Source organism: Centruroides sculpturatus, unplaced genomic scaffold (genome assembly GCF_000671375.1).
Source record: "Centruroides sculpturatus isolate CEXI.00-Female unplaced genomic scaffold, Cexi_2.0 scaffold662, whole genome shotgun sequence".
NCBI lineage: Eukaryota > Metazoa > Arthropoda > Arachnida > Scorpiones > Buthidae > Centruroides > Centruroides sculpturatus.
Window position 1 is genome coordinate 313,911 of NW_019385051.1, and position 20,669 is coordinate 334,579.

Here is a 20,669-nt window from a genome sequence, read left to right on the forward strand (position 1 = left end):
AAAATTATTTATATTAATGATGTCTCCGAAGTTCAACGAAGTTTTCGCAGAAAAATAAGTCATCAGAAAACTTTCGTCATTGCTAATGCTTGTTTTCGTCGCGGAGCGTCCCTCCGCGACGAAAACAAGCATTAGCAATGGCGGTGGACACTCGGTAAGTAATCCTACAATTTTTTGTTTATAGCGTAGTTTATACGGATTATTCCCAAAAAATATATACGTATTTTTGAAATGTTGAGTCAGATTAGTCTAGAATCGATTAATTTTATGGAAGAAAATCTTTCAAACAGCCGTAATCCGTAAACTTGACACGTGTCGGGTTGTGATTGGAAGGATTCGTAAGAAATCGGATTCCTAAAGAATGGAACGTATCTATATCTTATAGGGGGGGTCGACTGTATTTACATACGTTGTACATAAATTCTTATGATAAAACTAAGGGCATGTCGCCTGATAAAGCATTTTTAATAGAGCTAGATAAAAAAAGCCAAAGACATGGCCCATTTTATTTGCTTATCCAATTTACTATGAAAGCACTCTGAATATGCTATTCGGAAACGTACAGTACACGAAAAGTTATTATTTATACTTTCCCGACTCTGTTCTACATAACAGAGGGAAAGTATGGCAATCGGTCAAAAAATGACCCCAAAAATGTTTACATTTTTGGACTCCGGGAACCCTAAAACGTCGAGAAATGCAAACATTCGGTTTTTTTTCGTATATGTATGGATATTAGTGTGTTTGGGGAAACGATTTTTTTCACCCTCTTTGAAGCTTAACAACTCCTATCTTTTGTCAAAAATTCTGATATTTTGCATGGAGGTTTGTGTATCAGCGTAATTGATGCTATTAAAGTTTGGTGGTTAAAGATCGAGTGGGTGGGGAGATAAAAGGGATCGTGTGTCATATCTCGACTAGGGTCGGACTTAGCCTAATGACGATTTTACACGCTATTAGTATTTACAGTTTAAATAAAACCCAAGCTTACTCTCAAAATTAAGCTTTTTGCCATTTTATAATAATAAAAAAAAAGANATCTGAAGTATAATTTTTTTATTGTTTTTATATTTTTCAATATATTTATTTTGTTTGTACAAATTAAAGAAATAATTTTTAACAATACAATAGTCACGATTATTATTTTAAAAAGTTTACGTTAGGCTTAAAATCGACGAAAATTCAACGCAGAGACACGCAACGGATAAAAATTTCAGGATGGGATAGGTTAATATATTTTTTCGTACATAATCGGTTATCCGAAAAATAAGTTATCCGAACAACCCAGTCCCCAATTGATTCGGATAAACGACGCTCTACTGTATAATGTTTTACTATATCGCCCAGAAAATTGTTTTTTGCCCCAAAATATAAATTGTTACTAATCGCCCCCTCAACATGGAAAAACGCTCACATGGGAGCGATATATCCCCCGTTGAGAAACACAGATCTATATTGTGATTAAGGTCAGCGACTATGCCGTGGTGCTATCTCTCTCGAGTCTCGACCGTTTCAATCTCGACTGAAATGAGGTTCAATCGCGATCGACTCAAGAGAGTTCTTGAAACTAGATCCAGTCATAAGAGAGATCCCACAATCCCACGCGTGCGAGAAAATACAAAATGGCTACGGAACACGTGTCGGCCTATCAACAGAGAAATAAAAAAGACATCTGGAGAGACGATGACATTTGTTTATTATTAGATATATGGCAAGAAAAAGTATTTATTTCTAACCAAAACTTCCATTTTGTTTGTTGATGTTCGTGACTAACCAGATAGTTATGTCAGTTTTATCATCGCGTATAATAGCCAGGTTCTCAAGTGGACTTGCCTGTGCGACGTGATGACATCAGAATTTTCGGGTCTCTTTCGGTAACAAGTCCGCCCCTGGTCGGAGTCGGTAGATTTTTACGCGACTCTACAGCCCTGCTGGAAACTAGTTTAAAAATAGTTTCATTTGTTGTTAATAGTTGATTTCGCNTGCTATTGAATTTTAAATTAAATATTCTCTACATTTTACATACCTTCTTCCATTAGATCTTTTAATTTTCGTACTTTGGAAGCAATTCCAGACTTCCTGTAGATACCTTCTGTATACAATCCTTTTAATTCTATTACTGTTATTAATCGTTCAACAACAATAGGAATTCTAATCTCAGATGATACTAGATATTCTAATGGAGCACCAAAAACACGCTTCTCCTAATTAAAATTAAAATTCTTTATTTTATTTCACTTATTTAATTTTATTAGATAATTATAAAAAATTTCTTACATGTTGGCTGAGGCAATTCTTACAATATACATTAACTTTAGTGTAACACTTTTTATGACAGGTCAATTTACATCCTGGATAAAAAAAACGACAATGTATTTAATAATTTTATCAAAATTTTAATATTTTTATGAAATTATTGAATTTTATATGTAATTATTATTATTATTTACCTTGACAGACTAATCCCTTCTCCATTAACCACATAAAAGAAGAACATATTTCGCAAGCAGTAGGAATGTTTATAACAACAGCCATGAATTTATGACCCATATATTCCTAAAGATAGATATTAAAATTTTTAACACATGTTTGTGTGTTATTTAACATATTATTATATTAATTTTCTTAATAATATAACTTAAAATTGAAGTAAAATTTGTTTATTTTTGGTTCTACGTTCCCCTTTCCCTATTTACTCTATATTAAAATGACACTGTTTTGTTTAGAACTTTGTCATCTAGGAACTTATCCCCCACATTAAGTGAGGTATTACTGTACTTTAGTAGGTTTAGTAGGTCAATGGAATAGCATAGGGATTTAACTTCTCCAACTTGAATTTCTTAACTTGAATTTCTTAACTTGAATTTTCTCCAAGTCAATGTTTTTCATGGTTCTGACTCTGATTTATGTTACGTTCAACTTCCCTGACTTGAATTTTAATACTCATTCTATTCAAACTGATCCTAATTATTGAATTTCCTTGAAATTTTTAGACAGTTGTATCTAGTATCCAACACCAATTTTCAGACAATGTTCCAGTTCAAAAAAAGCAAGACGACCTCCTCTTGTTTAACAAGAGCAAGACTGTTTAATTCCATTAGTTACATTGAACATTTTGTTGAAAGGTGTTACACAGGCTGTTTAAGACAAAAACAACCACTATCAAAGATTCTTTATATAATGCAAGAGGTAAAAATACAAATCTATTTAAAATCATCATTTTTTATTCTATTGTTCTCCAACTTGAAGCGTCTGTTACTCAAAGTTTTTTCCTACCCCTCAGAGTATCGAGTTAGGAAAGTTTTATTGTATGTAAGTACATATAAAATTAGAATCACATTTACTAATTTAATTTTTCAATATCAAGTAAGTACTATACTACCAAATTACAATTATTTGAAGAAATATACTTATACTCACTGATAATTCCATTTTCTTTCGTTTTCTTTTCTTCCCCTTTAAATGAAATAATATAGTTTAGTTTTGATAAAAAGTATTTACATGGATAATATATAACATAATATTTACTTTAGATTTAATTTTTTCTTCATTCCTATATAAATTTCTAAATTCATCTAGAAAGCCACGGAATGCATTTACACCCATAATTACAGGGAATGTTTGACTAGTGTTTTCTTGATGACAAACACTTTGCATAACTTGCTCAAAATTATCTATTAGATCTTTATAGCAAATACATAAACGGCCATCCTTGATGTGTCAAAGAAAAATTAATCAATCATTTAATTATTATAAATATACACAAGAATATAAATTTTATGATCAATAAACTTCTTACTTGTGCTGCAGCTACAGAATATGTACTTATAAGATTGAACTTAAATTCTCTTAAAGATCTTTTAAAAACAACATCAACTAGACAATCTTTCTGTTCATTATTTCCACTCATTTGACACAACTAGAAAAAAAAATTTACAGATTTATGTTATTTTAACAAATTATTATCTATGAAATTTTATATTAATATGTTTGAGCTTGAATTTGTTATGAATCTCAAAATTTAGTTCAAGTATAGTACAGTCGACCCCCCTATAAAACTGTTGATTTTCCCGTTTTATATAAATTCCATGTTGTAAGAGTCACTTAGATTTTAAATATATGTGAGCCGTTCACAACCCGGCACACGTATTTGTAAAATCTAAGTGACTCGTACAACATGGAATTCATATAAAACAGAAAAATCAACAGTGTTATAAGGGGGGGGTCGCCTGTATTACACCATACCCGGCAATGCTAGGCTGTACCGGGAATGTACTAATTATAGTATCTAATAAACGATATTGATTGTATTACACTATATGCCTCAAATCTGTAACAAGTATTTACAAGTCATATTTCAGTTTGTTTATTTTTATTAAATCAGTATTTTACATTAATTTCCATCATCTTATATACACTATTATTGCATTATCATTATTACTGTATAAAAATAATAAATAGAAAATAAATAACTAAACCTTTTTAAAGATGAAATCATCCATATTTTGCAATTCTGATACATCTGTAACAATAATATCCCTTGGATCACGAAATTCTGATGTGCGAGTTACATTCCAAGAAGTTATTGGCAACTGTTCCGTTTTATTATTTTTGTTTAATTTGCTAGGTGTGCGTCTTACTCGATTAACATTGTCACAAGAAACACGACTTGATTGTGAAATACATTTTGAATGAAATAAATGCTTACATCCTGAATATGAAAATTTAATAGTGAAAAATTAAATAAAACAATTTAATACTGAAATATTAGTAATTTTGCATACTTACTTGTACATTTATAACCATGAGAAAAAAGTAAAGTCATACTTTTTTCACATCCTGTGCAAATTTCACCTTTGTGGAAGGAAGTAACAGTTTTCATACGATGCCTAAATCTGTTATCAGTACGATGTAACTGTTTTTTTGATGGTAATGTTGAAACATTTGTTAGATTTTCAGTATTTCCTGAAAGTTTTTTAAAATTAATAAACTATTATGACAGCACGGTAATTTCTATATGAGGCATTAGTGCCATGAAATTTTGGTGGGTAAAGTCAACGGAATGGAGAGATAAGTGGGGATCGTGTGTCCTACCTCGAGTGAGGCCGAACTTAATAAAGACTTTACTAGTTGGCGCCAAACACGCAATTTTCAATGTTGCCGGGAAAGTTAAGCAACTGGTTACTGGATTTTTTAAAGTTGTAATCGAACCTTACAAATATTGAAGACACGTGAATTGCGTTCCGATCAGTGGATGTAACAGGATCCATAATTCTAATCAGAATCTTCTTAAAACTGGAAAGTAGAAAAATTTTCTTATGGTAATTACAACGGCCGTTTAGTAATAAAGTGGAATATGCGAATGTGGCCGTGTGCATGGCAGTGAACGACATTAAAAATCTCAAACTACTTTTGGATCAATTAGAGGAAAAACAGGACGGAAATCAGTTCATAAAAACAGGAATCCCTCGAGGGTCGTTAACGGGAGATTTATTTGGAAATTATCGACGATGGGTGATTTATAACACGATTAAAATGAAGTAGATTCGACGGGCTCATTTTTTTAAAAAAATGAATGAATGAAGTTAGATTGAGTTACTCTATTATATATAATTATCCGAATTTAATCTATATTAACTGTGCTTATAAATTAAACGAAATGATCGCTTTAAATCTAATTAAAAATGATAGAAATATATTTCTTAAAAATTAAAAATTTGTGATTAAATAATCGAAAAGAAATAGACTATTATTGCTAAATTATGAAATTCTAGAATCTTCTTTACAGTTAATAACGCTATATTTTAACAGTTTTATCGGCTTTTGTAATATAAAATTTTGATTAATGATCAACTGTTACAAAATAAGGCTGCCGGTAATTTAAATTTTATCGATGAAACTCTGAATTGTACTTTTTTAAATAAAATAATAAGTAATTTAAAATATTAATTTTAAATAATATTGTCATCACTTATAAAAACAAAAAAAATTTATGTCTTTTAATTTGACGATTAGTGAAATTAAAAACGGATCCAAGCGTAACGTTACTAATTGGTGCAAAATCGAATAATATAGCGCAAAAGAACGTTACGTGAGGTATTTTATAAATAAATTGGCTAATTGGCGCAGAGTTAACTGGTAGAATTCTTTCAAATAATGTATACCATAATCTCGTCTTCTCAATAAAATATTATAGAAAAACTAGCAGGTAGGCCCGGCGTTGCTTGGGCAAAAGTAACGATAGCAAAGATTAAGATTATTACATTATAGTCAACCTTACTCGTTTTCACAGAATGCAAGGATTAGGTCCCCCTGTTTCCAGACCAATTAGAGAATTTTTAGATGGGTCTAAAAATATGTTCGATTTCCCGCAAAACAAAAAAAACTGCATCTGCCTCTTGCACGTCGCTTTCTCTTAACAATTCCATTGTTGATGGAAGTGTTAAGCCTTAATCATGTCTCTCTCCCCCGTAGGGAGGAATTTCGAAAAGTCCCTTCTTCGTGTGCGTTCTCGTGACGTACCCTAACTGTGTCCCAAATTTCAACTTTCAACTCCTAACCATTTGGGCTCTGCGCTTATTATTATTATGTTGGGTTTTGTGAGTTATACTCGGTTGACACCGGTGGCTGTGTACTATGCGTCTATGCCGGACCAGAGTCAAGGCATAGCAACCAAATCAAAATTAAAATTAAATAAGAGTGTCAGTATCAGTGTCTGTATTCAGGAATTTCTTAACAATATGTCATGTATTCAATATAGTGGCTTTCTGTAGTGTGATGTATGTATTTCTATTCAATTGTAATGTTTCCAGGCTTTTGTATAGTGTGTGTGGTATCACAGCTGTACAGGAGAGAACGACAGGTACTATAAGCACCCTATCCATCCTCCACAGATGCCTTATTTCCTGGGCGAGTTCTGTGTACTTGCTAATTTTTTCAGTGCATGTGTTTTGTACANTTTTTAAATAAAATAATAAGTAATTTAAAATATTAATTTTAAATAATATTGTCATCACTTATAAAAACAAAAAAAATTTATGTCTTTTAATTTGACGATTAGTGAAATTAAAAACGGATCCAAGCGTAACGTTACTAATTGGTGCAAAATCGAATAATATAGCGCAAAAGAACGTTACGTGAGGTATTTTATAAATAAATTGGCTAATTGGCGCAGAGTTAACTGGTAGAATTCTTTCAAATAATGTATACCATAATCTCGTCTTCTCAATAAAATATTATAGAAAAACTAGCAGGTAGGCCCGGCGTTGCTTGGGCAAAAGTAACGATAGCAAAGATTAAGATTATTACATTATAGTCAACCTTACTCGTTTTCACAGAATGCAAGGATTAGGTCCCCCTGTTTCCAGACCAATTAGAGAATTTTTAGATGGGTCTAAAAATATGTTCGATTTCCCGCAAAACAAAAAAAACTGCATCTGCCTCTTGCACGTCGCTTTCTCTTAACAATTCCATTGTTGATGGAAGTGTTAAGCCTTAATCATGTCTCTCTCCCCCGTAGGGAGGAATTTCGAAAAGTCCCTTCTTCGTGTGCGTTCTCGTGACGTACCCTAACTGTGTCCCAAATTTCAACTTTCAACTCCTAACCATTTGGGCTCTGCGCTTATTATTATTATGTTGGGTTTTGTGAGTTATACTCGGTTGACACCGGTGGCTGTGTACTATGCGTCTATGCCGGACCAGAGTCAAGGCATAGCAACCAAATCAAAATTAAAATTAAATAAGAGTGTCAGTATCAGTGTCTGTATTCAGGAATTTCTTAACAATATGTCATGTATTCAATATAGTGGCTTTCTGTAGTGTGATGTATGTATTTCTATTCAATTGTAATGTTTCCAGGCTTTTGTATAGTGTGTGTGGTATCACAGCTGTACAGGAGAGAACGACAGGTACAATAAGCACCCTATCCATCCTCCACAGATGCCTTATTTCCTGGGCGAGTTCTGTGTACTTGCTAATTTTTTCAGTGCATGTGTTTTGTACATTGTGAGTGTTTGGAATGGCTATGTCTATAATGTATGTGATTTTATTGTGTTTGTCAATGAGTGTGATGTTTGGTCTGTTGTGGTAAATTGTTTTATCCGTGGTTACGGCTCTGTCGTAGTACATTTTGTGCGTGTTGTTTTCCAATACTGTCTGTGGAATGTATTTGTAGTATGGTTCGTGAATGTCTAATAATTTGTGTTTGTTTGCAAGTTCTTGGTGTATTATATTTGTTACTTGATTATGTCTGTGTAAATAATCTGTGTGCGCCAAGAGCTTGCATCCAGAAGTAATGTGTTGTATAGTTTCTGGCATGATGTGACATTTTCTGCATGTGTCATTTGTGAGTGTTGTATTTTTGAGTATGTGTTTTCTGTAGTTTTTAGTATTTATGACCTGATCCTGTATGGCAATCATGAATCCTTCCGTCTCTCCAAAGAAACATCCTCGATCTAACCAGCTGTTTTACGCAGTTTTGTCAACAAAATCCTGGGCCAGGTCATAAGGATGCCTGCCATGGAGTGCCTTTTGAACCCACGATTGCTTGACGGTGTCTATGCTTTTTATTTGTTGTGTCATGTCTGTGTGTTGTGAGTGTAAGTTTAATGGTGTGTTATTTGAGTCTGCTAGAGTTACCGCTTTATGTAATTGTGATGTTTCTTGTTTCAAGTAGAAAAACAACTCTCGCAGTGACTGTATTTGTAGTGAAGGTTAACTATGTCAATCAGGCCACGTCCGCCATCTTTACGTGGAAGGGTTAATCTTTCTATAGCGGATTTAGGATGATGTTGTTTATGCTTAGTAAGTGTTGTTCTTGTTTTCCTTTGGAGTTGCTCAAGATCTGTGTGAGTCCAATGTATAACTCCAAAAGAGTATGTAAGTGTTTATATGGACGACATATGTGTTTATTGCTTTAACTGTGTGTTTTGCATTTAACTGTATTCTGAAAATAGCATTTAACCTACTTTAGTATTCTTTAATTAATCTTTGCTTTATTTGTGTATGTTCTGTTAGTTTGGCCTGTTGGAATCCTAAATACTTGTGGAACTCGCCCTCTTCCATGGATTCAATAATTTCTCCATTTCCAAGTGGAAAATCTTCTTTCTTCAGGATTCCTTTTTCTATGTGAAGTATTTTGCATTTGTCTAAGCCAAACTCCATTTGTATGTCCTTGGTGTATGCGTGTGTGATTTGTAGGAGTTGATGAAGTTGTTTTTGTGTGGATGCATAAAGTTTTATGTCGTCCATGTACATGAGATGTGACAGTGTAAACTGTGTTGTTTTTTCATGTCTGATATTGTAGCCATATTGGTGTTGTTTAACATGTTGGATAATGGGTTCAGGGGTAGGCAGAACCAGAGAGGACTCAAGGAATCTCCTTGAAAAATTCCTCTCCTTATGAATATTTGGTTTGTTTGTATGGAAGTGTTACTAACCCTGAGATGTAGTGTTGTTCTCCAGTGCTGCATAGTGTTTTGGAAGAATGCAATGAGTGATGGATATATTTTGTACATGTGTAGAATATGTAGCAGCCAACTGTGTGGAACACTGTCGAATGCTTTTCTGTAGTCTATATATGCCATGTGTGTGTTTCTGTGTTGTTTATGTGCTTGCCGTAATGCTTGCTGTTTATGACTGAATCTATGAGTAACTGTTCTTTGCATCCCCTGTGATTTCTACGGCAACCTTTTTGTTGTTCTGTAAGAATGTCATCTTCTTCGACATGTATATTTTGTGATACAGGATGTCAATAATTTGTAGAGTGTTGGAAGACATGTAATTGGTCTGTATTGTGTGGGATCTGTGGTTTGTTGTTTTTAGGTTTCATGTAGGTGATGCCCTGAGTAAGAAATTTTGGCATGTCTTGTGGATTGATGATGATGTGTGTTAGATGTTTAGCTAGTTCCTGGTGTAGTGATGTAAACTTTTTGTACCAGAAATTGTGAATGTTGTCTACACCAGGTGTCTTCCAGTTGTGTGTTCTGTTAACAGCACAGCGGATGTCGTGTACGTTTATTTCAGCACAGGGCATAGTTGGTATGTTGTGCAAGTTTCCGTTCTCCTCCTCGATCCAGCCTTCATCAGCATTGTGTGTAACAGCATTGGACCAAAGAGAAGACCAATAAGTTGTGAATTCTTCTTCTGTTGGTGTGCCACTGTGCTGTGTATCAGTGTTTGTTTTGGTACTGATTTGTCTGTAGAAAAGTTTTTCATTGTTTGTGAATAATTTATTTTGTTGTTTTCGTAGCGTACATATTTTGTATCATTTGAGTCTACGTGCTTTGGCTGCGAGTTTCTGTTTTAATGTATCGATGTATTCTGTAATGTGTGTGTTGTGATGTTCATGTTTTGTGTGTGTTTTGATTTTCTTGAAAATGTTTTTGAGTTGTTTCTTTAATTTGTGTTATGTTGTTTTTAGTGTATTGTGTCAGCCTGCCTAATTGCTGTCTAATGTCATTTATTTGTGTTTCTATTCTTCTTTGCCAGGCAGGCTTGTGACAGAATTGTGTTTTGTGTGTGTCTGTCTGTGATTGTATTTTCAGTCCATGGTGTGTTATTACTGTGACTGCCCCAGCATAAACTAATGTATGAATGTCTGAGAGTGTAGAAATTAAATGAATGTATTTTGGTAGTAAGTGAGTGTTTACATAATTTAGTGTTTTTCCTACTACCTTTGACGTGTTGATTTTTGGTATTCGTGGTCTTTGTGTGGGATCTGTGCCTGTATATTTAGTGAATGTTTCCTGAAATATAAGTGAGAGCGTATTAACTAAATCTATGTCTATGTTAGCAGTGATGGATGAGGGAAGTGCCTGTAGTATCATTAGTGGTAGTTGTTATATGTGTGCTATTATCAATGCTAGTTTCTATATTATCCTGACAGGTTACGTGATCTTCATTAATAATATTAAATGTTTCTGTCTGTTGGTGTATTTGATCAGCAACCTGTTGTTTGATAAGTTCAAGTATTGTTTGTGGGATAATGTTGTGTATAATTGTTCTTTTTTTTATCGACAACCCTTTGTTCGGTGGCAGTGAGGTGAGGATATTGTTGTGTGAATCTATGGTATAGTTGTTGTCTGTATGCTGTCATATTTGTTTCAAGTTTTGTGATTGCGTAGTAAGTACGGATGATAAACTCGTTCATTTCTGATGTCCATTTCATCCGTTGGCTGGTTTTCCAGCCTTTGTGGTCTGTGGATTCATTTCCACAGAAACACCAAGGTTAGGTTGATTCCTCACATCTGTTGAGGGCATTGCAGTAGCCATGCTTGGGCCGGCGCTTCTTTCGCCACCGGTAACCAAGGGAGACTGTGGCCTATTTATCGAACGTGAGCCTCTGCCTAATCCACGAACGCGGATCTTGTTAACCCGGGCGACGTCCGAGCCGGTATCACACTTTGATTTGGTTACTACCATTATGAATAACTCCACAGAATGTGGGTGTAGTCACTCTTAGCTTCATTTCTCCCCATAGACCTTACTAGCATGGGTGTCCCTACCAGGAGACCAGGCTGAGCTTGCTCCAGCCTGCATTGTCCTATGGATCAGTAAAATTACTGGGCTCTCCCACCATGACCAGGTGGTGACCACGGGAGAGTTATTATTATTATTATTATTATTATTATCAACCCATCTCGATTATATATATGGATAAATAAAAAAACAATTAAAATAATAACAATAACAACAAAATAGAATAAATAATACTCCCTAATATGGTAGCAAGAAAATAACTGTGCGTACTAATACATTGCTATCAGATACTTATATAGTTTAATAAATTTTTAACGTTAAGTAAATCAATATTTTCTTACGGAGGAAAAACGTTACGCTAAAATTCTAACATGTAATGATATCTCATTTTATAAGAGAATTAAGATATAATAAATTTTAAATATGGCATCTGCTTCAAATTTCAAGTATTTGAACATAAAAGTATTTAAATATATATACGAGTATATTAAAACTCGCTTTGATAATTGAAAATTCTGCAATACGAAATGGAAAAGTTGTGTCTTAAATTTTTAAAACGAGTTGATACATAAGAAAATAAAATAAAATTTTTCGTATAATATAAAAGTTAAAAGTAACTTTAAAAAGTTACTTTTAACTTTTATAAGTCATTCCCAACTCGCTAATAAACGTATTAATTTATAAGTTTTCCCAATTTTTGGAAAAACATGTCGTTCTGTTTAAAACTGAGGAACTCCTAATAGATAACTGAAATTGTCCAAAATGACTATTTTTACAGAAATGGATTCGAAAATGTAACAAAATAATGATATTCTACAAATAATAACGAAGATTACTAAGAACAATGATCTGTTTTATTAAATTATTGACGTTATGACGTTCACGTTTGAATAACTTTTCGAATATTATTGATATGATGTTTTCCACATACAATTAGATTGTCCAATCAATTGAAGCTGAATGAATAAACAAAAGTCATCCCTAAACAGGGATTATTTTTAGGAACTTTTTTGAAACAAAAATTTATTCAAAATAACCTCAAAAATGACTATAATTTGTTTTTATAACCGTTTCACTTCAAAAATCTTATTCGTTTTCAGCATATCTTTAACGCTTTTTACATCAAGTGACGGCTTTGTCCTTGACATTTTGTCATTAGAAACGATGAGACGAATATTATACTGTTTCGGTATTTTACGAAAAAAATTCATGAAACCATATTGAAAATATTAATCACTTCATAATAGTTTACTCATAGAAAATAATGGCAGTCTCGTGGTATTTATAATAGAAAATTTTCGCGTTTTACGTATTAAGAAAAACTCGGAATAGAGAGATAAATGTAAGCACAAGAGAACATTTTTTCTTTGTAAAAACAATTTTAGGTTACTTGTCGTAAATTAGAATTTTAGTATTTATTAAGAGTTTTCCAATTACAATATTATTATTGCATGTGAAATAAAGTCGACTACATATACATTACTTACGGCTAATTACTGTTATCAAACATTTGGAAATAGAAAGGTATTGAATGAAATATTCTTTCGTTTAAAAATGTTAAGATTGAGCCATCTTCATCATATACAGTACAGCACACAGTGTACAGTACATCACTATAATGCATTTAATACCAGATTTAAAATAGCTATGCCCAATCGATATTACTGATTAAATTCTAAATTTAGTTATGCTTATCAGATTTGGGGTGGGAAGGATAATGGAGATATAGTCACTTCCTAAAACATTATTCAAATGCATTAACATCGGACTTTAAAGTTTCAGTCTTCTATCTTAATTAGATATGAGTGAAATTTGAGTGCAAGATTTGAGGATATGATACAAAGCAACTTAAAACGTTTAAAATAGAAATATTAAGTTTTGAGAAATGCGTGCATTTCATTTAAATCCATAAAAACAGTTTTTTTTAAAATTGTGTGTTATTTATTGCAAATTATATTTTAGAACTAGGAATATTATCCTTTATGTTCGCATCGATGGTCAACGGACTTTTGCCCCCTTTATTCCCGATATAAATTATTCATAATAAAAATTTCGTAACGATTTATTGTATTCTGGTACCACGTTTTCTATATTTTTGTGTAGCGATTTAAGCAAAGTATTTTATTTAAGCTACTGTACTGTACATAGAGTAGATATATAAATGTAACACATACAAAAAAAAAAAAAAACAAATGATAACGAACTGTTATAATATACACCTGAGAACTTTTAATATAATTAAATTATTCGAAAAAGTTTTTAAGTGCTGATAACTTTTTCATACATTTAATTTAGTATTTAAATAGACAGAGTTACAAAATATTAATTAAATAAGTGTTGTGCAACTACGAGCGTGTATTAAATCACGCTATACAAGACTTTTCACATTTGTTCAAATTGCATCAAAAATATGACGTATATTTATTTTCCAAATCTATTGAATGAAATAAAATGCAGTTAGACATTAGCTCGAGATGAAATAAAACTAAATCAGAGTTCGAAAATTGAATAATTTTGAACGAATCCTTCGTTGGAGCGCAGCGAGTAAGTTTCCTTGGCAGTGATTCAAATTGACAAATCGCTGAAATACGTTTTGCGAAGTAATGACGCGACTGATTTGAACGAAATTTTGCACATTAATAAAAGTTCTAAAATGGCGTGTCGTGGCAGAGGCAGAATTCTAACATTTGACCTAGAACTATAGATATCGAGGGCCAAATATCATCCCTAAGTTAAGTCAATAAAAAAATTTTGTTCTTCTTTAAGCTCACCTTCTTGCTTAAATATTTAGAATTTTATTTTTTTATTTTTTTTGTAAATTTTCGTTCGATGGAGATAATTATGATTAATTCTTTTGAAGACAAAGTCTTTTCCAAAAAAATATAGGAATTGGATATTTTTGTGTTTTTTTAAAGGACAGTTTGGCGGCCAGTAGCCTAAAAGAAAAGGTCAGTCTCCAAAAGTATAATGTCTGGAACACAAAGTTAATAAATGGTGGTTCCTATGTTTTTTGGAAAGGACTTTGTCTTTAAAAGAATTAATCATATTTAGGATTTGTCAAACACTAATGATAAGGCTTTTAAATTGTTAAACATACAAGTATTAGAATAAAACTTCAAATAGTATTAAAGATACTTAAAGAGAATAAAAGAAGACTGTTATAACATAACGAAGTCGTTGTGATAAGTTTGGAAAAACAGAACTAACTGTTTTTCCTTATTTTAAACCCTTTCCGTCCTGTGGGCACTAACAGGGCCTCTTTTAACAAGCCTATTATGGGTTCGGCCAGGCCCACAATGAAGCTGCTAGGTGGTGAGGGACAGAATCTGACACATCTGGACGGACTACCGGCTTTGAACCCGTCTCTTCTATTTGCTGTGTGTGTGTGTGTGTGTGTGTGTGTTCAAAATCGAGCTCCTCGATTTCTCGTGATTTCGATAGGTTAATCTGTTTCTAGGTATTTTTGTGATCATCTGGATAGAACTAGTGATTGTGACTCTTCTGATACAAAAATTGATAATTTGGACCCAATATTTTTGGAAATATGAAGACTTAAAGTTCACGTTTTTTCGGACTGATTTTTCGTAATTTCTACGACCTTTTTTCCGGAAATTGTGAACGGTGTAGGACAATACATCGAAGGATGAGTTAGATCTCCAATTTTTGTGCATTTTGTTTCATCCGTTTTTCAGTTTTTGGACTTTTTCGTTTGACATTAGGTGGACCGCATCGGGCCTACGTGTTGACATCCGTGAAAAATTTTAACCGTCTCCGGTAGTGAACCATAAGTACTCCTTACTGAATAATTTTCGAAGACATACTTCAAATAGAACTTGAATGGCGACGATTTAAACTTTTGAAGACTTTTTCCACTTGTACTGCTAATGATCTGTCAACGGTAATAACGGTCGCCAACGGACTTGGAATCGTTGCTGACTGACTCATCGCTTCCTTACTGATATTTTTCTTTGTTTTCCGAAGATAAAACTTCTAAATTGTAACGCGACTTAATTTTAAGTAGTTTTTAATTAGTTTTAATTAGTAATAAGTTACTTACTGTTGATTGACATGGAGACAGAAATAATGGAAAACTTTCGCCAGGCTTAGCAGTGATATATTTTTTTGTCTTTTGAATAATGCCTTCGGCATTATTCAAAAGACACAAAAATATATCACTGCTAATAAGGATGGCCGACTGGGGACTGTACAACATAACAAGTTTATAGTGAAACAACTTAACAGGATGATTGAATTAACTAAGGCTGCCATCAAGAAAGCTTGCATAACAGCGATTCCAAACAATAAAATAGGGAATTTAGCGACTACAGAAGATATCAAAGAAGCCCTGGAAATTTGTAATAAAAACATTCAAGAGGATGTCCATAATACCAAGCAAGAAATCAGTGAATTGATTAAAAACAATATTATACAGAGTAAAAATGAAACTTCTGTTTCTTCTGTTCCGTCATATAGTACAATACTTATCAGAGGCTTGACAACAATGCAACCAAAGCCAAAACCGTCATCACCTTCACCCACCTTTACAGTACTGGTTTATAGTGAAAACGAGAACTTTACCTCTGAACAAACAAGAGCAACTTTAATCAAAAGTGTGTATCCAATAGTAGCTGGCGTAGGGATAAAAAAGATAAGAAAAACTAGGGGGAAAACAGGGGAGAGTCGCAATTGATGGTTGCAATAATTCAGATGCTAAAGCTTTGGAATGCTTATTGGAGAAAGTCCCGGGACTCAGAGCTCGTAGAGGAAACCTACAACGACCTCTTATTAAGATCGTTTCAGTTCCTAAGTCAATCACTAAAGATGATCTTGAAAAACACATTTGTGAACAAAATTATTTGGTGCTCCGTGTTGAGAAAGATGAATTTCCAGATCATGTTAGAGTTAAATATGCATTAAAACAAAAAAAAAACAGTGAATATCTTTTGTGACCGTAGGGTCGGTGTCTCTTTGACACCACGTCAGGATGTGACACTACCGAGTCTCGCAGGACTCGGAAATCGGGACTTTATGTCACGCGAGCGGTAGCGGGTGAGCGGTTGGATTCGGAGTAGAGGTGAGGAGAGAGACGAAGAAGTGACTCACTCGGATTTCATAATAACAAATAAATAACAATTTTAATTATAACAAAAGAAAATACAAATATATTCGATTTTTAGCATAGCCCCTAATTATACTAGGCCGTTCGAGAGAGAGAGTTTACAAACGAATCGCGGGTTGATAAATACCTTTCTTTTGGGTCGAAGATCTGTGGTCAGATGACACCGCCGATGGAATGTTCGCTCAAATTCTTGTCCGTTAACAGGAGCCCGGAGGTGTGAAGGCACTGAAGTGGGGATGATATCCACTTCAAAAAGTGTGTATCCAATAGCAGCTGGCAAGAGGCACGGTATTAATCCGGGAGTCTTGGTCTCGGTACAAATCCTGGAGGACGACTTTGGTGGACGGACTTTGGAAGACGACTGACTTTGGGTGGTTTTTTTTTCGTTCTCCCTTGTTATTCCTCTTGGGTTTTTCCCATGAGGTCAGGCAGTTGTTAAGAGTCTGGCGTCCAATGTGGGCACTTTATCGAAAGTTCCGGGTGACACATCACTGACTAGCTGGATCTTCCTCAACCAGGAACCAACTTCGTGGGAAATAAATTTTTATGGCTTTTAGCCTAACTTGATAAAACGCTCGAAGTTAGACGATTGAATTTCCCAATAATTAAAGTCCAAAATAACACTTTAATGGGGCTCTGTTCATCCCTCACACTTTCATGGATAATTGAGGTCACTCCAAGTATCAGAGAACGATTACTTAGGGAGGGAAAGATGTACATCAAGTGGAGTAGTTGTCCGGTGTTCGAATACATTCCAGTTAGACAGTGCTTCAAGTGTCTAGCTTTCGGACATATTGCAAAGGAATGCCCGTCCCCAAAACGTGTCTGCAGTCATTTCCAAGGTGATCACTTGTTTAAAGACTGTACAAATTCAGTATCTTTACAACGTTGCACCAATTGTGTAAAAGAAAAACGTGAACAATTTCATTACAATGCTATGGACAAAGAATGCCCTAGTTATATAAGAGTTAAAAACCAATATTTACAGAAAGTCACATGTAAGGACTAATCTATGTATACTATTTCTTCTGAACATACAGATCTATTTTGTATTTTACTCTTGTTAACGAGCCTAACTTTCATGTTAGGCTACTGCCAATTGTGCGCGTCTTTTTGGTACAGTATATAATGAGCTTTGTTTATAACTAGTGCAATATTCTAAAGTATTGCGTTATACTGTAATTCTGGTCTCTTCTCGCGTACCTCATGTTTGTTTTGTATCGTATTGTCTATTTTTTATGCATTTGATTTCATTGCGTTTCGGGAAATACTGTAATTTTCTCTTGTATTCCATTAACTGTGTCATCAGGTAATGCCAAACGCGGGGCCTGGTCTTGTACTTATTTTTGGTACAATAAAACATAATGAATGAATGAATGAAGGACTACCGGCTTTTCGACCCGTCCGGATTTAGTATCGTGTCACCAGAGCGGTAGGCTACTACCTTGACCGCTACTAATAGGTTGCTGAAGTAACACTTTAGTAGGATTTAGCAAACAAGAAGCTAAATGAAGGAAAAAACGAAATTATAAATGCTATTAATGAGTAAAATCGTCATTATGTCCGACCCTACCCGAGATATGACACACGATCCCCATTTGACCTTTAACACCAAAATTTAATAGCGTCAATCTCTCTAATATATAAATCCCTTTGAAAAATTTCAGAAATTTTCGACAAAAGACACAGGAGTTATTAAGCTTCACATTGAGTGAATAAAGCCGCTATGCTTCTATATACACTAATATCCATGCATACAGAAAAAAAACTAAATTTTTTTCGTTTTTCGACGTTTTGGGTCCAAAATTTAAAAATCTTGGGGGGGGTCATTTTTTTTCATCGATTGCCATACTTTTCGTCTGTTATATATAATTATATAAATATTGTTATATATATTATATATTCGTCTGTCCGGGGAAATAAAAAGTTGAAAAGTAAGGTTAACTCTGAAATTAAAAAGTTAAATCTAAATAATATTATAAATATTGATGAATAGAAATTTTTATCTAACTTTTGTGAACGACATTCAAATTTTGGGAGGAGGATTAAAACCCATAAAAATACCATTAAATGTAGACTCTTATTGATATAAACTATTGTCTTGAGTAATTTAGAATTATTTATTGAAAGTAAACCGAATTTATATAATAATTCTAAAAATAGTACAAACAGTACAAATGTATTATGTCAGAATCGAAGGTAATAAAAACCTATAAAAATATTAGAATTAGACGTCAAGAATATGTACCATTTGTAACACACAATAAAATTAATTGAAAAATTGAAAATGTATTGGAATATTTGTGCCAGCCAACCCTAAAATTTTCTCGCCCACTCAACCGCCCGCCCTGAAATAATTTATTTCTGGTCTACCTGCTGTAAACTGACAATTATTAAGGGGTCTCGTCAAATAATTGCACGTTCTCACTAAACTTTTTCCGTTTATGTATCTTACTGAATATCAGTTAACGAAGACAGTTACTCTTCTGCAGACATTCTTAGTTTTTGAAACTTTATACACAGGACCTAATGAATCACGTCTTGCGTTTTATGTCATAAAGTGGCTATTCTGACTCAAAAATAAGTAACCTTGTACCGTCCTATGAGTATAATATGAGAACTAACGTTAGAATTATTTGATGTCAAAATGACAGGCAATTATTCAAACTTTTTTGGAACACTTTTAAAATACATCGATGAATTTTGGANACTTGTGGCCCAAAACTCCATGACTTTTTCCAATGTGGCCCAAAGAAACAAAAAGGTTGGACACCCCTGTTCTAAAGTATTGCGTTATACTGTAATTCTGGTCTCTTCTCGCGTACCTCATGTTTGTTTTGTATCGTATTGTCTATTTTTTATGCATTTGATTTCATTGCGTTTCGGGAAATACTGTAATTTTCTCTTGTATTCCATTAACTATGTCATCAGGTAATGCCAAATGCGGGGCCTGGTCTTATACTTATTTTTGGTACAATAAAACATAATGAATGAATGAATGACTACCGGCTTTTCGACCCGTCCGGATTCAGTATCGTGTCACCAGAGCGGTAGGCTGCTACCTCGACCGCTACTAATAGGTTGCTGAAGTAACACTTTAGTAGGATTTAGCAAACAAGAAGCTAAATGAAGGAAAAAACGAAATTACAAATGCTATTAATGAGTAAAATCGTCATTATGTCCGACCCTACTCGAGATATGATACACGATCCCCACTTGACCTTTAACACCAAAATTTAATAGCGTCAATCTCTCTAATATATAAATCTCTTTGAAAAATTTCAGAAATTTTCGACAAAAGACACAGGAGTTATTAAGCTTCACATTGAGTGAATAAAGCCGCTATGCTTCTATATACACTAATATCCATGCATACAGAAAAAAAAAACTAAATTTTTTTCGTTTTTCGACGTTTTGGGTCCAAAATTTAAAAATTTTGGGGGGTCATTTTTTTCATCGATTGCCATACTTTTCGTCTGTTATATATAATTATATAAATATTGTTATATATATTATATATTCGTCTGTCCGGGGAAATAAAAAGTTGAAAAGTAAGGTTAACTCTGAAATTAAAAAGTTAAATCTAAATAATATTATAAATATTGATGAATAGAAATTTTTATCTAACTTTTGTGAACGACATTCAAATTTTGGGAGGAGGATTAAAACCCATAAAAATACCATTAAATGTAGACTCTTATTGATATAAACTATTGTCTTGAGTAATTTAGAATTATTTATTGAAAGTAAACCGAATTTATATAATAATTCTAAAAATAGTACAAACAGTACAAATGTATTATGTCAGAATCGAAGGTAATAAAAACCTATAAAAATATTAGAATTGGGACGTCAAGAATATGTACCATTTGTAACACACAATAAAATTAATTGAAAAATTGAAAATGTATTGGAATATTTGTGCCAGCCAACCCTAAAATTTTCTCGCCCACTCAACCGCCCGCCCTGAAATAATTTATTTCTGGTCTACCTGCTGTAAACTGACAATTATTAAGGGGTCTCGTCAAATAATTGCACGTTCTCACTAAACTTTTTCCGTTTATGTATCTTA

The 20,669-nt window shown here is 33.4% G+C and overlaps 1 protein-coding gene across 1 annotated transcript; it reads right to left on the minus strand.

Annotated features, from left to right (window-relative positions):
• Positions 1–2,017: 2,017 nt before the first annotated feature.
• On the minus strand, positions 2,018–18,195 carry LOC111633951 (unconventional myosin-IXa-like). The gene is made up of 10 exons (XM_023378606.1): positions 18,171–18,195; positions 18,042–18,101; positions 4,789–4,965; positions 4,479–4,711; positions 3,800–3,919; positions 3,529–3,711; positions 3,421–3,456; positions 2,451–2,556; positions 2,278–2,351; positions 2,018–2,204 (listed from the first exon to the last, which is right to left on the minus strand). The coding sequence occupies exons 1-10, from the start codon at positions 18,193–18,195 to the stop codon at positions 2,019–2,021; spliced, it is 1,200 nt and encodes a 399-aa protein (XP_023234374.1). The 3' UTR covers position 2,018.
• Between the last annotated feature and the right edge of the window lie 2,474 nt (positions 18,196–20,669).